The sequence below is a fragment of the Colletotrichum orchidophilum genome (genome assembly GCF_001831195.1).
Source record: "Colletotrichum orchidophilum strain IMI 309357 chromosome Unknown Scaffold_70.1, whole genome shotgun sequence".
Taxonomy (NCBI): domain Eukaryota; kingdom Fungi; phylum Ascomycota; class Sordariomycetes; order Glomerellales; family Glomerellaceae; genus Colletotrichum; species Colletotrichum orchidophilum.
Genome location: NW_019173026.1, coordinates 165095 through 178903, shown reverse-complemented (window position 1 = coordinate 178903; position 13809 = coordinate 165095). Strand labels below are relative to the sequence as shown.

The following is a 13809-nucleotide window of genomic DNA, read 5'->3' as shown; positions in this document are numbered from 1 at the left end:
CCACTCGGGCAGAGGGCGGAATTGACGGGCACAATGAGGTCACAGCTTGTCCCCGATCTCGTCTTCGCAAAGAGCATAGAGCATTTCGGCAAGCTCTTGCGACACTGAATCCGCTTCCAAGGCTGGCCGGATGGTGATGCTGCTTGGGGGGCTGCCGGGGCTGCTGGGGCAACCCGACGCCAGAATCCAGACTGCTGTGTTCGACCGACCTGACAGACACGGACTGCGACAGGAATCCAGTGGAGAAACACTCTGGCGATGATGGTGTGAGGGAATTCCGACACCAAGTGTCCGAGACCAACAGCCAGTAGGGAACCGGCCGAGAAATTAGTTGGCAAGCAAAGGCGCAAACGGAAGATCCGTAATAAAGCAAGATGAAGAATCTGAAGAGACTGGAGAACCGGGATGCATCAAAGTGGAAGACGAAGGTTCCAACTTCCGCCTGGGGAGATACCTGAACCGACATCGACGGTTCCTGCATTGGACAGAACTTTGCTGAACAAGGACCCGCAGAATCCCCGTTCTCGATCGGACCTACCTTCCGTTTTGAGTTGGCTTGGCACTTGACGGTTCCTTAGGACTTGGGACTCACACCCCCTTCCTACCTTAAGGTAAGGTGAGGTACCTACCTACCTTCCTACCTACCTCTGCACGTTCCTCGGAGGAGGCACGTACCAGCCACGATGCTTGCGGCCTGCGCTCCGGCTTCCACCAACTGTGCAGCCCAAGCAGTCGTGGCAGTTGAGGCAGGGGCATTGTTGGCAGTCTCAAGCCGTTGCTGCAGGCCCTCCGTCGCCAGTACGTATTTCTTCGGCGGTGCATAGCTGTCGGGAAAGTGAGCGATGATCAGTGGAATCAGTTGCGGTCGAGAACGGCCCCGTCCTAATGATTATCTCAACGGGCCGCCAAGTATATGCGACATGCTAATGCAACCATCACAGACGAGCCCAGATAATACTATGTAGAAACAATGGACAGCAGCACCGAGCAGCTAAAGCTTGCTTGCTCGTTGCTTACCACACGGCCACGGCATCCCAGGAACAAGCACGTGTGCCTGAGACTAAGTCGGGGAGATGCTCCAGCGTAAACAACACAGACGAGCAACCGATCTGACGGCAAGAGAGATTTGCAGCACATCTCTCACCTTAAACTGCACCTTAGATTTCACCTTAATCCACCCAAGGTACCTTGCAAACCCAGCCTTATCGAAAATTATTCAATATTGGCTGTCATCAATTGGCAATTTCATCATTACGGCGTTTTCCTCTTGCTCTTCTTGCGTCTATTGCGTCTGCTTGTATCGAGTACCTCAATCGAGTACTTTGGTACTATTAGTCAACAAGGTCCATCATAGGCCGCAAAATGGATACCTCGGCGATATTCGAGTCGTCAACTGCAGTCGCAACATGGTGGCGTTGGACCTACGCATTAGGCTGCGTCGCCCTGCAGGCCTGAGGCACTTAGGATGACTCAGGCTGAGGCAGAATCATCGGAAGAAACTTTTTTGAAAAATCAAAAGGTCCGTTTGGTGTACCTCATAATTCAGGCCAACGAGATATGCAGGCACAGACACCGCATGGACAACGGGACTGCGTGAATAAACTTGTTCCTGGCAGCGGCAGGTGAGGAGGGGGGAGGGGGGCAGACCACAGACGTCGGGGCAGTGTCCGGAGACCTCCGCCAAGTATTGAGAACTGCCTTGTGCCTAGACATTGTTAGCAGTCAAGACGGAGCTGCCATGTGTTTTGTATCATTCCGACGACATATTCCAAGTCCCCAGTACAGCTCACCCACAGTGCACGGGATACCGCACACTCGGGCTGTGATCGACAGGCACTACCCACTTTCCCTCCACTTCACACCCTGTTGCCCTCGTGTCTTGTTCCCCGTTCCAACTTCACACCAGCGGTCCAGGTCGACACCTTTGAGCTGAACCTCCCTCCCCGATTCGCCCACCAAGCTCCGAGCCTCCAGTCTGCCGCTTCTTCCTTGAAGTTTCTTCCCCCTCCCCCCTCCTGGACACTCTCGGATGCACCTCGCCAAGTCCTTCTGGCCAGCAACGATTCCTCGCCGATGGAGTCTGCCAGGGCCAGAGAGGCATTTCCCGGCGTCGTGGCATCGCTTCCGTCACAGGAGTCTGAAGGATTGCCAACCGAGATGGTTGTTGTCCAACCACTGATGCCACTGTGTTTGCTTTTTCCTTGCTGAGTGAGTCTTGGCCTCCCTGCTCCAGACTCCAGTGAGCGCTCTGGTCTCTGTCTGCATCGCCAGCGAGGCCGTCATCTCATCTTCACGAGCATCGGCTCAAGTCGTTGCTGTCGTCTGGTTTCTTGGGCCATCACCTGCATTTCATCACATTGATCGGCCGTTCCTGTCATTCTCTAGTACAGGTGAACCGGTGCGGCGGGATCTGAAGCCACGCGCTGCCGTCTCGGCGTTCACCCAAAAGGCATAGCCAGCACGGCTCTCCCGTGCACTCCCTCCCAACTTCCGTCCGGCTGCGTAACCCGGCATCCCATGGCAGGGGTGTTCACTCGGTACTGACCGGCACATCGTACCCAGTCTTCTCACCAATCCGTCGCTCGACCAGGGGCCAGAGCTTTAGGGCCAGAGCTCTAGGGCCAAAGCTTCAGGGCCAGGGGGGAAGGGGGAGGGAGGGGGGGAGGGGGTAGGCCGCTCCTCAGTCAACTCAGTCCCAGTCTCCAAGGGAAGCCCCCCTCATGGGCCGAAATGGACTTGACCAGCTACGAATCATGAGCCGCGGCGCTAATTTGTGTGCTGGAGCGCCGGCCTGGCTCGAATCGCGCGTTCTACCACTTGTTCTCTCCAACCTGTCAGGGTACGCCACGCGGAGAGGTTTCTTAGTGTCAGGTACCAGGCACAATTAGCAGCCAACCGGCCAATCAAACTCTTCAACAGACTTCCGGAAAGCTGACGCACATGCAGGTTGGCAAAAACAAAACCCGCACCAAGAGCTGACGTCCGCGATACTGTTGCCAGCACGCATTCGCAGCCTGCAGACGTCGGTGTACCGAAATACCTACGCCTTGTCCCTCGTCACCCTGGCCCCCAAAATCCCTCGACAGCCTGCTGCCCAGTCTGTGGATGTTTCTTTAGCCCCAGGTACCCGCACACACTGCCGCGTCGATTCCGTGCTCCTGCCGCACAGCCAATTCCCGAGGGAGGGCGCCCTGACGCTAGAAACGAAAAGGAACTCTAGACACAGCCTGGAACTCCAGAAATAGGCGCGAAATTACTGGAAATAAGCCTGACAGAACGAGAACCATTAGAGATGTTTCTGAAAACATCTTGGGTGGCTTGCCCCTGTTCCAGCTCCAGACGGTCCATAAACCACTTGCCTAGAACCAGGAGACGTTATGCTCAAACCCTGTCTAGTGCCCTCAAGCCGAAAAGGATGGCAGACGTGCTGGTCCAGACCGAAAACTCTGAGTTTGATGAGGCCATTAGTTCCACGGACACGTCCAATCACATTTGACAAGTTACAACGACTTGTACAAGATACAATCATGGCGCCCAAGTATCCCAGTCCACTCTCCGATGGAGGCTGCTCCATGTAACTCTGGGAAACACCCTCGGGCTGATGTCCCCACCGCGGTATTCCCACGTCCTTGACTCCTGGACGCCTCTGGCTACGCTCTCCACTGCCATCTCATGAGCAGGCCCTATCCAGGCTTTTCTCCCGCATCCTTCTGACATGTGTATAAGTACGCTCCGGTTCCCACGAGCTCTTCCCGCGCCCCGGTTTTGATTCTCCATCCCGCATCACTATCCTTCCAGTGGCCGAGCCTCACACTTTGTCTTTTCAGACAGCAGCATTCCTTTCACACACAAACGAAGCTTTTCACTCCTTTGAAAGCTCTCATCCACTCAACGGCCCCGGTCCGTTCAGAAACAATCTCACAAATCAAGCTCGAGTCCATCACCACGAAACCCATCCAGGGCAACTAAGTTCTCAACAAGATTAGCTAGACGCTTATCAAAGAACCATCTTCAAACCGTCTTGAACCGGTACAACCGTTGTTGACAACGTTTTACGGAACCCTTTCAAACTCACTTTCAACTCGACATACCGCCCTCCGGCACTTATACCCAAACAAACCCCTTTCTACGACTCAAAATGCAGTTCAACCTCCTCACTCTACTCGGCTCGGCCGCTCTCGTTGCCGCCAATACCGTTACCTTCCAGTCCCTGGACGATGTCGCTCGCACCGTCTACTTCACCGCTAACGCCGGTCTCCCCCCGGTCGAACCCGTCTACGTCCCGGCCGGCAGCAACGTCACGGTCCACATCCCCTTCGCTTGGATCGGCAACTTTCACCCTGTCTCTGATGGTTCCGAGAACGTCACCGGCATAATCGGTGAGGTCGCCTTCAACGGCTGGAATAGCCTGACCTACTTTGACGTCTCCGCCATTATCAATGCCCTTGACCACAACGGCATCCAGACGATTTTTCCCTCCCTCGTACAGGAACCTGTCTCCGGCTGCCACGTGTGGCCCTGCAACAACGCCTACTACCTCCCCGACGACGTTCAGACCAAGGTCACCTCCGAGACCGATCTCATCTGCACTCTGGGCAACAACGGCGTAACCTCCCGCCGCGACGTTGACGACCATCACGAGTCCCCCAGCTACAAGCATGATTTCGTTCTCGGCAAATAAGCGCTCGGGATAACTCAATCTTCGCCTCCCTTTCTTGCTACTTTTAGGAGAAAAAGGTTCGCCGCGGCGCCGATAACATCATCGGCTAAACCCGCGCGCTCGCGCTGTGCGCTACGACTTTATGACCTCTAACAATGAGAACGGACTCTTTTAAAAAGCTCCAGCATCATCTGTTATTTTCTCTTGCAAAAACAAACAAACAGATACCCCATCACAAGGAGCGCGGCCACGCATGTGGGCTTAGCGGGGGATAGGGGAGGTTAGTTTTTGGATAAAGAGTCATTTTTTGGAATTTTTTTTTTACCAGACCCGGGGCGTACAAGTAAGAGAGAACAGAGCAAATGGAGCAATCTAGGCGTTTCTACTCTATACCCTCGCGAGAGAGACCTCTTCGGCTCAGAAGAGATTCGCTCTCTAATGGGGGCGGATCATGGTCAGGTCTCGTTCTTGTTGGCTTCACTAACACACAGCTTTGGAAAGGAATCTCTTTTTGGGGGGGTATCATTTCCCTAGCTGTGGGGGCTCACAAACCATTCTAGTCACTCCTTCAGACACATTTAGAAACTTTTTTTGTTGCATACAAAACTTTCTTGTATTTACTAGGGCAAAGTTTCGTCAAATGAACTAGAAATGAAAAACAATCAAAACGTTTAAGCGTCACAACATCGTTGCCAGGCTTACCAATCCTCACACATCTCTCAGTTGCTGTTATTTTTCGTCTTGTTCAGTTTCCCGGGCTGCCTCTCGTCGTCTCGTGTGTGTTGATAAACAAGATAAGTTGAAATGAAAGGGGTTAAATCTGTCCGGGAGTCCTCGCTGGGATGGCATGTCTGTTCACAAGAACGAAGTCTGTGCCAACAGGCCTTTTCGCTCCTACTATAGCACAGAAAACAAAAACCTTGGAAAAGAGGGCGCGCCCCCGCACGGAGGAAGCCTGAACCCTTGGCCCAACCTCAAAGGACCTACACTACCCCGTACAGGGGAGAGGGAGAAGCAGAAAGAGGGAATGGGGAAAAGCAAACATCAAGTTTCAACGTTCCCAGACCCTTTGAGGAATACTACGTCCGTTCACCCCCGGGCCTTGCAGGTGCTTTTCTTTATTTTTGTTTTCTTCTTTCGTTTCCGTCCCGTGTCTTGGGACGAACCAACCAACGAACGGACGGATGGACGGACGGACGGGCCCTCGGGTCTCAACGGGCGCTGGCGCCTACCCCCTGACTGGAGAAAAGCGGCTTTCGTTTCAAGACACGCGCAACGTCGCGCCACCTCTCTGAACCACTAAGCCGCCCTGGTTGCGTTTCGACTCGAAGGTGGGGGTGGGAAGGACACCGATGGGGAGAGATGGGATCATGTATGGAGGGATTGGATGGACGAAGGCGACGTGGCCCAGGGGGGTCTGGAAATAAAGACAACTATTCGAAGTTCAAAGGGGGTTGGTTGTTACCCCCCCTCCCCCCAAAAGGCAACGTCAGCAGAGCTGCCAAAGCCGCCATCGACAGTCGTCATCCGGCGCCACTTGTTGCCATAACCCGATCCGAGACCAATTGAGGGGGAAAAGAAAAGGAGGCATCATCTTCGGCTGTATGAAGCCGTGAGGGAGAGATAGGCACCGGTTAATCGGTTCCGTTTCAACATTTGGCGTCTGAATAGACCCGTGATCGTCCTGGACAAGTCGCACTAAAAACTTACAACGAGATACTCACTCCTGCATTCCTGCATTCCTGCAACGACGCGCAAGCTCTTCCCTGACCACCCGGGTCGATGCAAACGCTTCTTTTCTAGCCTTACAGCATTGTGCTCCCTCGGGAGGGACTCTCGCTTACCCGGACGTGTGCAACCTGCGGGGCGGGGAAGGGAAGAACGGGATTGAGCCAAGGAAGCACATGGATGGACAACTCTCGCCTGCACGTACAAACTTCATTTGACCGCATCTTCTCTTGAACCCCGCGGTACCTTATGCTAGCCCCCCCCTTGACAGTGACATACACCCTCTTCTTCCCTCTCCCGTCTTCGCTCTCAAGTACAAACATTATGGTGCCTGCTTAGTCTCCTCGTCAACCCCGGGGGGCGGCGACTCCGTCTTGCCCGACGCCTCGGCGCTCTGCCTGCTCTCCGGCTCGGCAGTCGAGTTCCTGGCCGACGCAGTCGTCTCCGATCCTCCGTCCGCCGCCTGCGTCTCGGACGGCGGAGACGCGACGGCGCTCTTGATTTCCTTGGCATTGATGACGCTCTTCAAGTAGTCGCCCGCATCCCCGAACCCGTCAAGCTTGCCCAGCTTTGTTGTGAAGAAATCCACGTCTCGAAGCATGCTTTTTGTCGTCCATGTTAGCGATCAATCCCTCGCAGCACTCAAGGGCGGGAAGGGTGCGTCTTACCTATCGCGACCAATGACCGTCTTCGGGTCCGCAATCTGAAAGACCTTGCCAAACTGATCCTTGTAGCTTGCAAAGACTGGTCCCATGATTACTTGTACCGAGGTTTCGGGTAGGTGCTTGGTCAACACGCGGTGCAGAGTCGTGGTTTCCTTTGCCAATGTCTCCATGTACGGATGCGTCGACTGGCTTCCGTCGTGATCCCAGTCAATCGTCCTCATAGCTTTTGAATGCTGCGACGCGCGACCGCTCATGATCTCAACCAGCTTGTCGTATATACTATTCTGATGTTCTTGGAACAGGCGCCTAACCTTGTCGAATTCTCCCATCAAACTAGAAACACCGGCTCCAGAGCCGGCGTGCCGCCGCACAAACTCCCGAATGTGGGGTATCAAGGTCGCAATGAACGACAGAGCCTGGGACGCCAATGCCAAGTGCCTGGTCGTGATGTTCTTGAGACCGGCAGATCGAGTAGCGCCTGCACCGAGGATGAGTTGGGTACAGCGGGAGTTGAAAAGCTGCAGATAGGTAATCAGGGAACTGGCGACGTCGCTGGCCATGGACGGAATGCTGCCGATGAGGTGCATGAAGTGCGAGACACCCTCGAGACCCAGTATGGCAGAGTTGGGGAGCAAGAATGTTTCGCTCTCAATCTCTGCAACACGCGCCTTTTCTTTCCCACTGGTGCCGTTCGTCTCGGGAGGCGGCGCTGCGCTTCCATTCGACACAACGTCGTCAGGATTCTCCTCCCAGATCTTCGTTCCCTCAGACCATGCCGCAGCATCCTTGGTACTGCTTTCAAGGATTTGATCCAGGAGAGCTTTGTTCTTCTCGTCAAAATCCTTTGCGCTCCACTGATCGGATTCCATGCCTTGAGCAAGCTTCTGTTTCTCGGCGTCGCCGTGTTGCTGCACGAATTCCTTGATATGACCATTGACCAAGGTCTTGAGTGCCGTGCCGCTGCGTCCTGCAATCGCTTCACATTCGTTGGCGAAGAACAGGTTGAGGGTGAAATAGCGAAGAAACCAGGACAGGCTCAGGTGGGTGCTCTGCTCCGATCGAACTTTCAACACCCTGACAATCTTATCTTGCGCAACATCAACGGCTTGTCCAACCATATTGCCAATGTCCATTGCCTTGTGAATCTCTTCTTGGACCTCGAAGCTGGGAGACTCATCGAATCGAGGAAACTCCCGGTCGAACGGCGTTGGACTAGCGAGCGGGGAGCGAATAGGCGGCGACTTCAGACCGGCAGCGGTTGCTTCCTCCGTAAGACAACTTGCAATATCGAGAAGCACCTTGACCTGGGTAGTTAACCGGCGAAGGGTTTCGGTTACGCCAATGTATATCGTTTTCAGTAAGTCCTCGGCATCCTTGGGGTCCAGTGCTCTGAGGTTCCTTGACAAAATTGACGACTTCTCCTGATTCGAGAGATGTTTTCCGCCGCTCATGGTCGAGGCAGACATCATCGACTCATTGTCTTCATCATTGGAGCTGGGCAGCGGTCTCCTGATGAGGTTTTTGATCTCACGTAGAACAACTTCCCGATAAGCTGCAATTGCAGCGGATATGTGGTGAGCCCTGTGCAGACCATGAAGATTTGGCATGATTGCTTTGCGCAGCTCTTGTGTTGAGGCAAGATAAGCCGGAGGGCCGGCAGACTCTCTGGACGCGCCTCCCCTTGCCCGCAGTGATGAGCTGCCCCAACGGAGGAGAACTTCCCGGCTCTGGACGGACTCGACATGCCTCCGCAGATCAGCCAGCAACAAGCTCTGGAACTTGGACTCGTAGGCTTTTCCGATTCGGATCCGTAGCTGTTGCAGGTCGTCGTTGACGCTTTGCAGAGCCGTTGCTCCTCTCAGATCCCTCATCCGTGCCAGTGGAAGTATTGCAGGTTCAGCCTCGGGCGACTCGTCATGCTCACCAGCTATCAGCAGGTCGAGTGTGTCAATATTAATCAAAGCCTTGTCGACCTCGCCAGCATTCACTAGCGCCTCGCACGATGCAACACCCTCAACGATATGTTTCAGTTGAAGAACCGCGTCATTGAGAGCCTGCACGTTTTCTCTCCTCCGGCGCTTCTGAACAATGTTCAACCCTTTGGTGGCGATCTCCTCGTCCAGCGCTTCGAGTTCCTTCCGAAGTGCCTTGATCCGATCTACCGACTCCGCGGCCTCCGAATGTAGTTCCCGCAAAGAGCCAAGTGCAGTGAAAAAGGTCGTCGACGCTGTTGATATAGAATTAATCAAATGAACCTCGATGGTATCCATGTACCAGGAGAGTTTCTCCTGTAGAATGGCGTTGGTAGCCAGCGCCTTCCGCGGAGCCACAATATTGCCGTTGCCGTCATTTTTATTGTCTACGCTTCCTGGTGCGGGTGGCACAACCTCTGATCGTTCACTGACAACATCGAAGGTCCTCGGGTTTTCCAAATGGAAGCCGTCATCAAAGTATACATTGGGTATCGTTGATAACGGAGGCGGACCATGTGCGCCCTTTCTGCTATAGCCTGAACTAGATCGTCGCAAAAGTCCTGGACCTTCGAGAGAGGAGATCGACGTTATTGATGCAATGGAAGATTTCCGCCTCGCAGGCTGCCGACCCGCGGGCTTAAGATGGCTCTCGTCGATGGAGTCCCCAAACTCGTCGTGTTTGCTCGATCGACGGCCTGAAGAGCCAGGCCGGTCATCATCTTGCTCTTTGACTCGCCGAAGCTGTTCGTAGAGGGCGCCAACTTGCGACAGGTACGGCTTAAACTCGGCCGGATCGATGTGCGGAATGTTTGTCAGAGTAACGGGGGGAATATCGCGAAAGGTAGGAGGTTTATGCGCGCTAGACGCAGGCGCAGAGGTATGAGGCTGTAGACCCGTCCGAACGATGGGCGGCTGCAGCAAGGTTGAAATGGCTAGAGACTTGTCAGCACTTACGGCGACATCTCTGGCTCATCAGTAATACCGTTTTGACCAGATTCCAGCACTGCGTTTGTCCAGCTTGTGGATGAAGTGTCGAGAGACCCCCCGATTGAGTGTATAGAGCTCGCAGTTGAGCCTCTTCTCGCGGTATAGTAAGTGTGAGCCTGTCCTTGTCTTGCTGCTGTTAGCGCAATCGTGGCCAACAAGGGGTTGGGCAAGGTAACCAACTTGTGGAACGGAAACTCGGTGCGCGTGGCCGGAGGGGACATGGACGATATAGTGTCCATGGACTTGCGGGCGCCTGGTGAGGAGGAATACATGGTGTCAAGCAATGGCTTGGAACGCGAGCTGCTCGACGCTGAGTCGGAATCTCGATCGTTTGCTGAGTGTCGCAGGGGAAGCCGACAAATGGATAGGTCGACGGCCACGTAGCCAGGCTACCGGGGTATCATTGCTGGGAGGTTCTCATCAAGTAAAGCAGTTCAGAAAATATGGCTAGCAATAATTATCGCTAATCCAGAACATCAAGGAAGAAACGACAGATTGCAGCTGGTATTTGCGCATGCTTCAGCATGCTGAGCCACGTTTCCCAAGAGATAGCCTGCACTCAAGGCCCCCCCTAGGTAAGGTACCCACGTAATACCTTAGGTAGGTAGGTACTGCTAGTGCCGTCCGGGGAATGCTGCTGATACATCACGTGGTGATAAGATAAAGCGGAAGGTTACCTGTATGCAGCGGTACGGAGGTACCTCCAAAAAAGACGCGCTAATAAACCACTTTACGCGTCAGGTAAAGGGGCGCGTTATGTCGAATTTGGTTCCCCTGCGCAACTGAGAGCCCCTCCTTCCATCCACATTTGCAGTCTCAATCCTCCGCATCGCTCCGTGAACAACCACAAATCAGCTCTGCACGCTACAATGGATAGACAATCGGTTTACTCATCGCACGTCTTCCCGGCGACGTTCGACCAGAACGATGACACCAGGGTCCAGACCCAGACCCAACTAGAGAATTTCATCCTCCATTTCCGGCACGACAACGACTACATCTACAGGTCAGATCGACTACTACTGGGCACCCTTTCGGCTTCAATACCTTGCTTACACTCTTACGTAGAAACCAACTCAAGGAGAATGCTCTCCTCAAAAAGCACTACTGCGATGTCGACATTAGCGACCTCATCAACTACAACGAGGAGCTCGCGCATAGACTAGTGACAGAGCCCGCCGAAATAATTCCCTTGGTAGGTCTCCGTCGTGCGACCTCGCCCTCTAACCTTTTACTGACTTCTCCGTTACCAGTTCGAGGCTGCCCTCAAGAAATGTACACACCGGATCGTCTATCCTCAACTGACGAAGGTCGACTTGCCGGAACACCAACTCCTGCTCCACTCCAATGCCGAGGATGTGTCAATCCGCAACCTAGACTCCATGACAATTTCGCGCCTCGTTCGAGTGCCGGGCATTGTTATTGGCGCATCTGTCATGTCCTCGAAAGCCACCGAACTGGCCATACAATGCCGTAATTGCGCCTATTCCACGACATTGCCCGTGCTAGGAGGCTTCACTGGCGTGACACTCCCGAGGCAGTGCGGCAGAAACAGAATACCCAATGACCCCACACCGAAATGCCCTCTCGATCCATACTTTGTGTCACACGAGAAGTCGAGATTTGTCGACCAGCAAATCATCAAACTACAAGAGGCTCCAGATCAGGTTCCTGTCGGTGAACTCCCGAGACACGTCTTGATTTCGGCGGATCGCTACTTAACCAATCGCGTCGTTCCTGGTTCGAGATGCACAGTTATGGGCATTTTTTCCATTTACCAGAACAAGGCCACCAAGAACTCAAGCACTGGTGGCGCGGTCGCTATCCGTACACCGTACCTGAGGGCCGTGGGTATCCAGACGGACATGGACCAGACCGCACGGGGCCAGGCTCTCTTCTCCGATGAGGAAGAGCAAGAGTTCCTCGAGATGAGCAGGCGGCCCGACTTGTACAACATCATGGCGGACTGCATAGCGCCATCTATCTACGGCAATGTAGATATCAAAAAGGCCATTCTGTGCTTACTTCTCGGCGGCTCGAAGAAGATTCTACCCGACGGTATGAAACTCCGTGGAGACATCAACGTTCTGCTCCTTGGTGATCCTGGTACCGCCAAGTCACAACTTTTGAAGTTTGTGGAGAAGTGTGCGCCCATCGCCATATACACATCCGGAAAGGGCTCTTCAGCAGCTGGTCTCACGGCCTCCGTGCAGCGTGATTCCTCAACTCGCGAATTCTATCTCGAGGGAGGTGCCATGGTCCTAGCCGATGGCGGTGTCGTCTGCATCGACGAATTCGACAAGATGCGTGATGAGGACCGTGTGGCCATCCATGAGGCTATGGAACAGCAAACCATCTCCATCGCCAAGGCGGGTATCACTACAATCCTCAATGCGAGGACTTCAGTGCTCGCTGCGGCCAACCCAATTTTCGGTCGTTACGATGACATGAAGACTCCCGGCGAGAACATTGACTTCCAGACCACCATCTTGTCACGATTCGATATGATCTTCATCGTCAAGGACGAACACACGAGAGAGAAGGATGAGAGAATAGCGAAACATGTCATGGGCATCCACATGGGCGGGCGAGGCGTCGAAGAACAGGTCGAGTCTGAGATCCCCGTGGAAAAGATGAAGCGGTACCTTAGCTACTGCAAGTCGTAAGTGTCGTCCATCGTTTTACCCTACCCACTGAAGCCATGCTAACAACAGAGTCTAGACGGATGGCTCCTCGTCTCAGTCCCGAAGCAGCTGAGAAGCTCTCTTCACACTTCGTTTCCATCCGCAGACAAGTTCACGCCGCCGAGATGGAAGCCAACACAAGGTCTTCTATTCCTATTACGGTTCGTCAGCTCGAGGCCATCGTTCGTATCACCGAATCACTGGCCAAGTTGACGCTGTCTCCCATCGCAATGGAGGAGCACGTAGATGAGGCCATCAGACTCTTCCTCTGTTCCACGATGGATGCCGTCAACCAGGGCAGCAACCAGGGAAGCAAGGAGCTCAATGAGGAAGTCAGCAGATTGGAGACAGAACTCAAGCGTCGTCTCGCTGTAGGATGGGGCACGAGTCTGGCGAGTCTGCGACGCGAAATGGTCGAACAAAAGGGCTACAGCGAGCAAGCTCTCAACAGGACGCTGATGATCATGCAGAGGAGGGATACAATCATGTTCCGGAACCAGGGAGCGCAGGTATACAGGAATGCGATTTGAGGAAAGATATGATTCTAGGACTGCTTTTTAGTCCTCCGCGTTGCTACGGTCGACGGGTTTGAGGGATATGGCGGCAGCATTCTGCATATGAGAGAAATGATAATACCAAGCCTTTGTAACAGGATATGATTTGGGCCTCATAACTTTGTCCATCTTTGAGAGACGAATGGAATTGCTACATCAGTATGTGATACAACTCGAGCTGCCTATTGTCTCGCGATCAGGGTTGACCTCTCCTCGACCATCCTCATGGAAACCAAAGGTCCTTGCATCATCAAAATGTAAGATTGAAAATACCGGTCCCCTAGTTTCCAGAGCGAATAGCTCGTCAGAATTGGGAGACACCGAGACAACAATGCCCGCGTTGGAACACTGTGTGGACCTGAATGACGGAAAATCAGTTAGCCGCATGACCTGGAAGATTCCGCGCGCTTCCAAAGTTGTGATAACAGAGCGATTCAGATATGCCAGTTTTCCGCAGGCCCAACCCGGTCAAGTGCATTGGCCGAAGCCGCCGCACTCGCGGCTGAGCAATCGGATTACCAGATGCATGGGTGTCATCCGCATCGCCGAAGTTGTGTT

At 53.8% G+C, this 13809-nt stretch overlaps 3 protein-coding genes across 3 annotated transcripts; 2 read left to right on the top strand and 1 right to left on the bottom strand.

Annotated features, from left to right (window-relative positions):
- Nucleotides 1-4138: 4138 nt before the first annotated feature.
- On the top strand, nucleotides 4139-4681 carry CORC01_08322 (DNase1 protein; the record flags this gene model as incomplete). Its single annotated transcript, XM_022619954.1, has 1 exon — nucleotides 4139-4681. The coding sequence occupies one exon, from the start codon at nucleotides 4139-4141 to the stop codon at nucleotides 4679-4681; it is 543 nt and encodes a 180-aa protein (XP_022473558.1).
- A 2029-nt stretch (nucleotides 4682-6710) lies between these two features.
- Nucleotides 6711-10402, bottom strand: CORC01_08321 (uncharacterized protein; the record flags this gene model as incomplete). The annotated part of the gene is made up of 3 exons (XM_022619953.1): nucleotides 6711-6990; nucleotides 7057-9958; nucleotides 10009-10402. Coding segments are annotated over 3 exons (3576 nt in total), but the record flags the coding sequence as incomplete, so codon positions are not given.
- A 480-nt stretch (nucleotides 10403-10882) lies between these two features.
- On the top strand, nucleotides 10883-13227 carry CORC01_08320 (MCM2/3/5 family protein; the record flags this gene model as incomplete). The annotated part of the gene is made up of 4 exons (XM_022619952.1): nucleotides 10883-11019; nucleotides 11082-11208; nucleotides 11267-12675; nucleotides 12735-13227. The coding sequence occupies 4 exons, from the start codon at nucleotides 10883-10885 to the stop codon at nucleotides 13225-13227; spliced, it is 2166 nt and encodes a 721-aa protein (XP_022473556.1).
- Nucleotides 13228-13809: the final 582 nt, after the last annotated feature.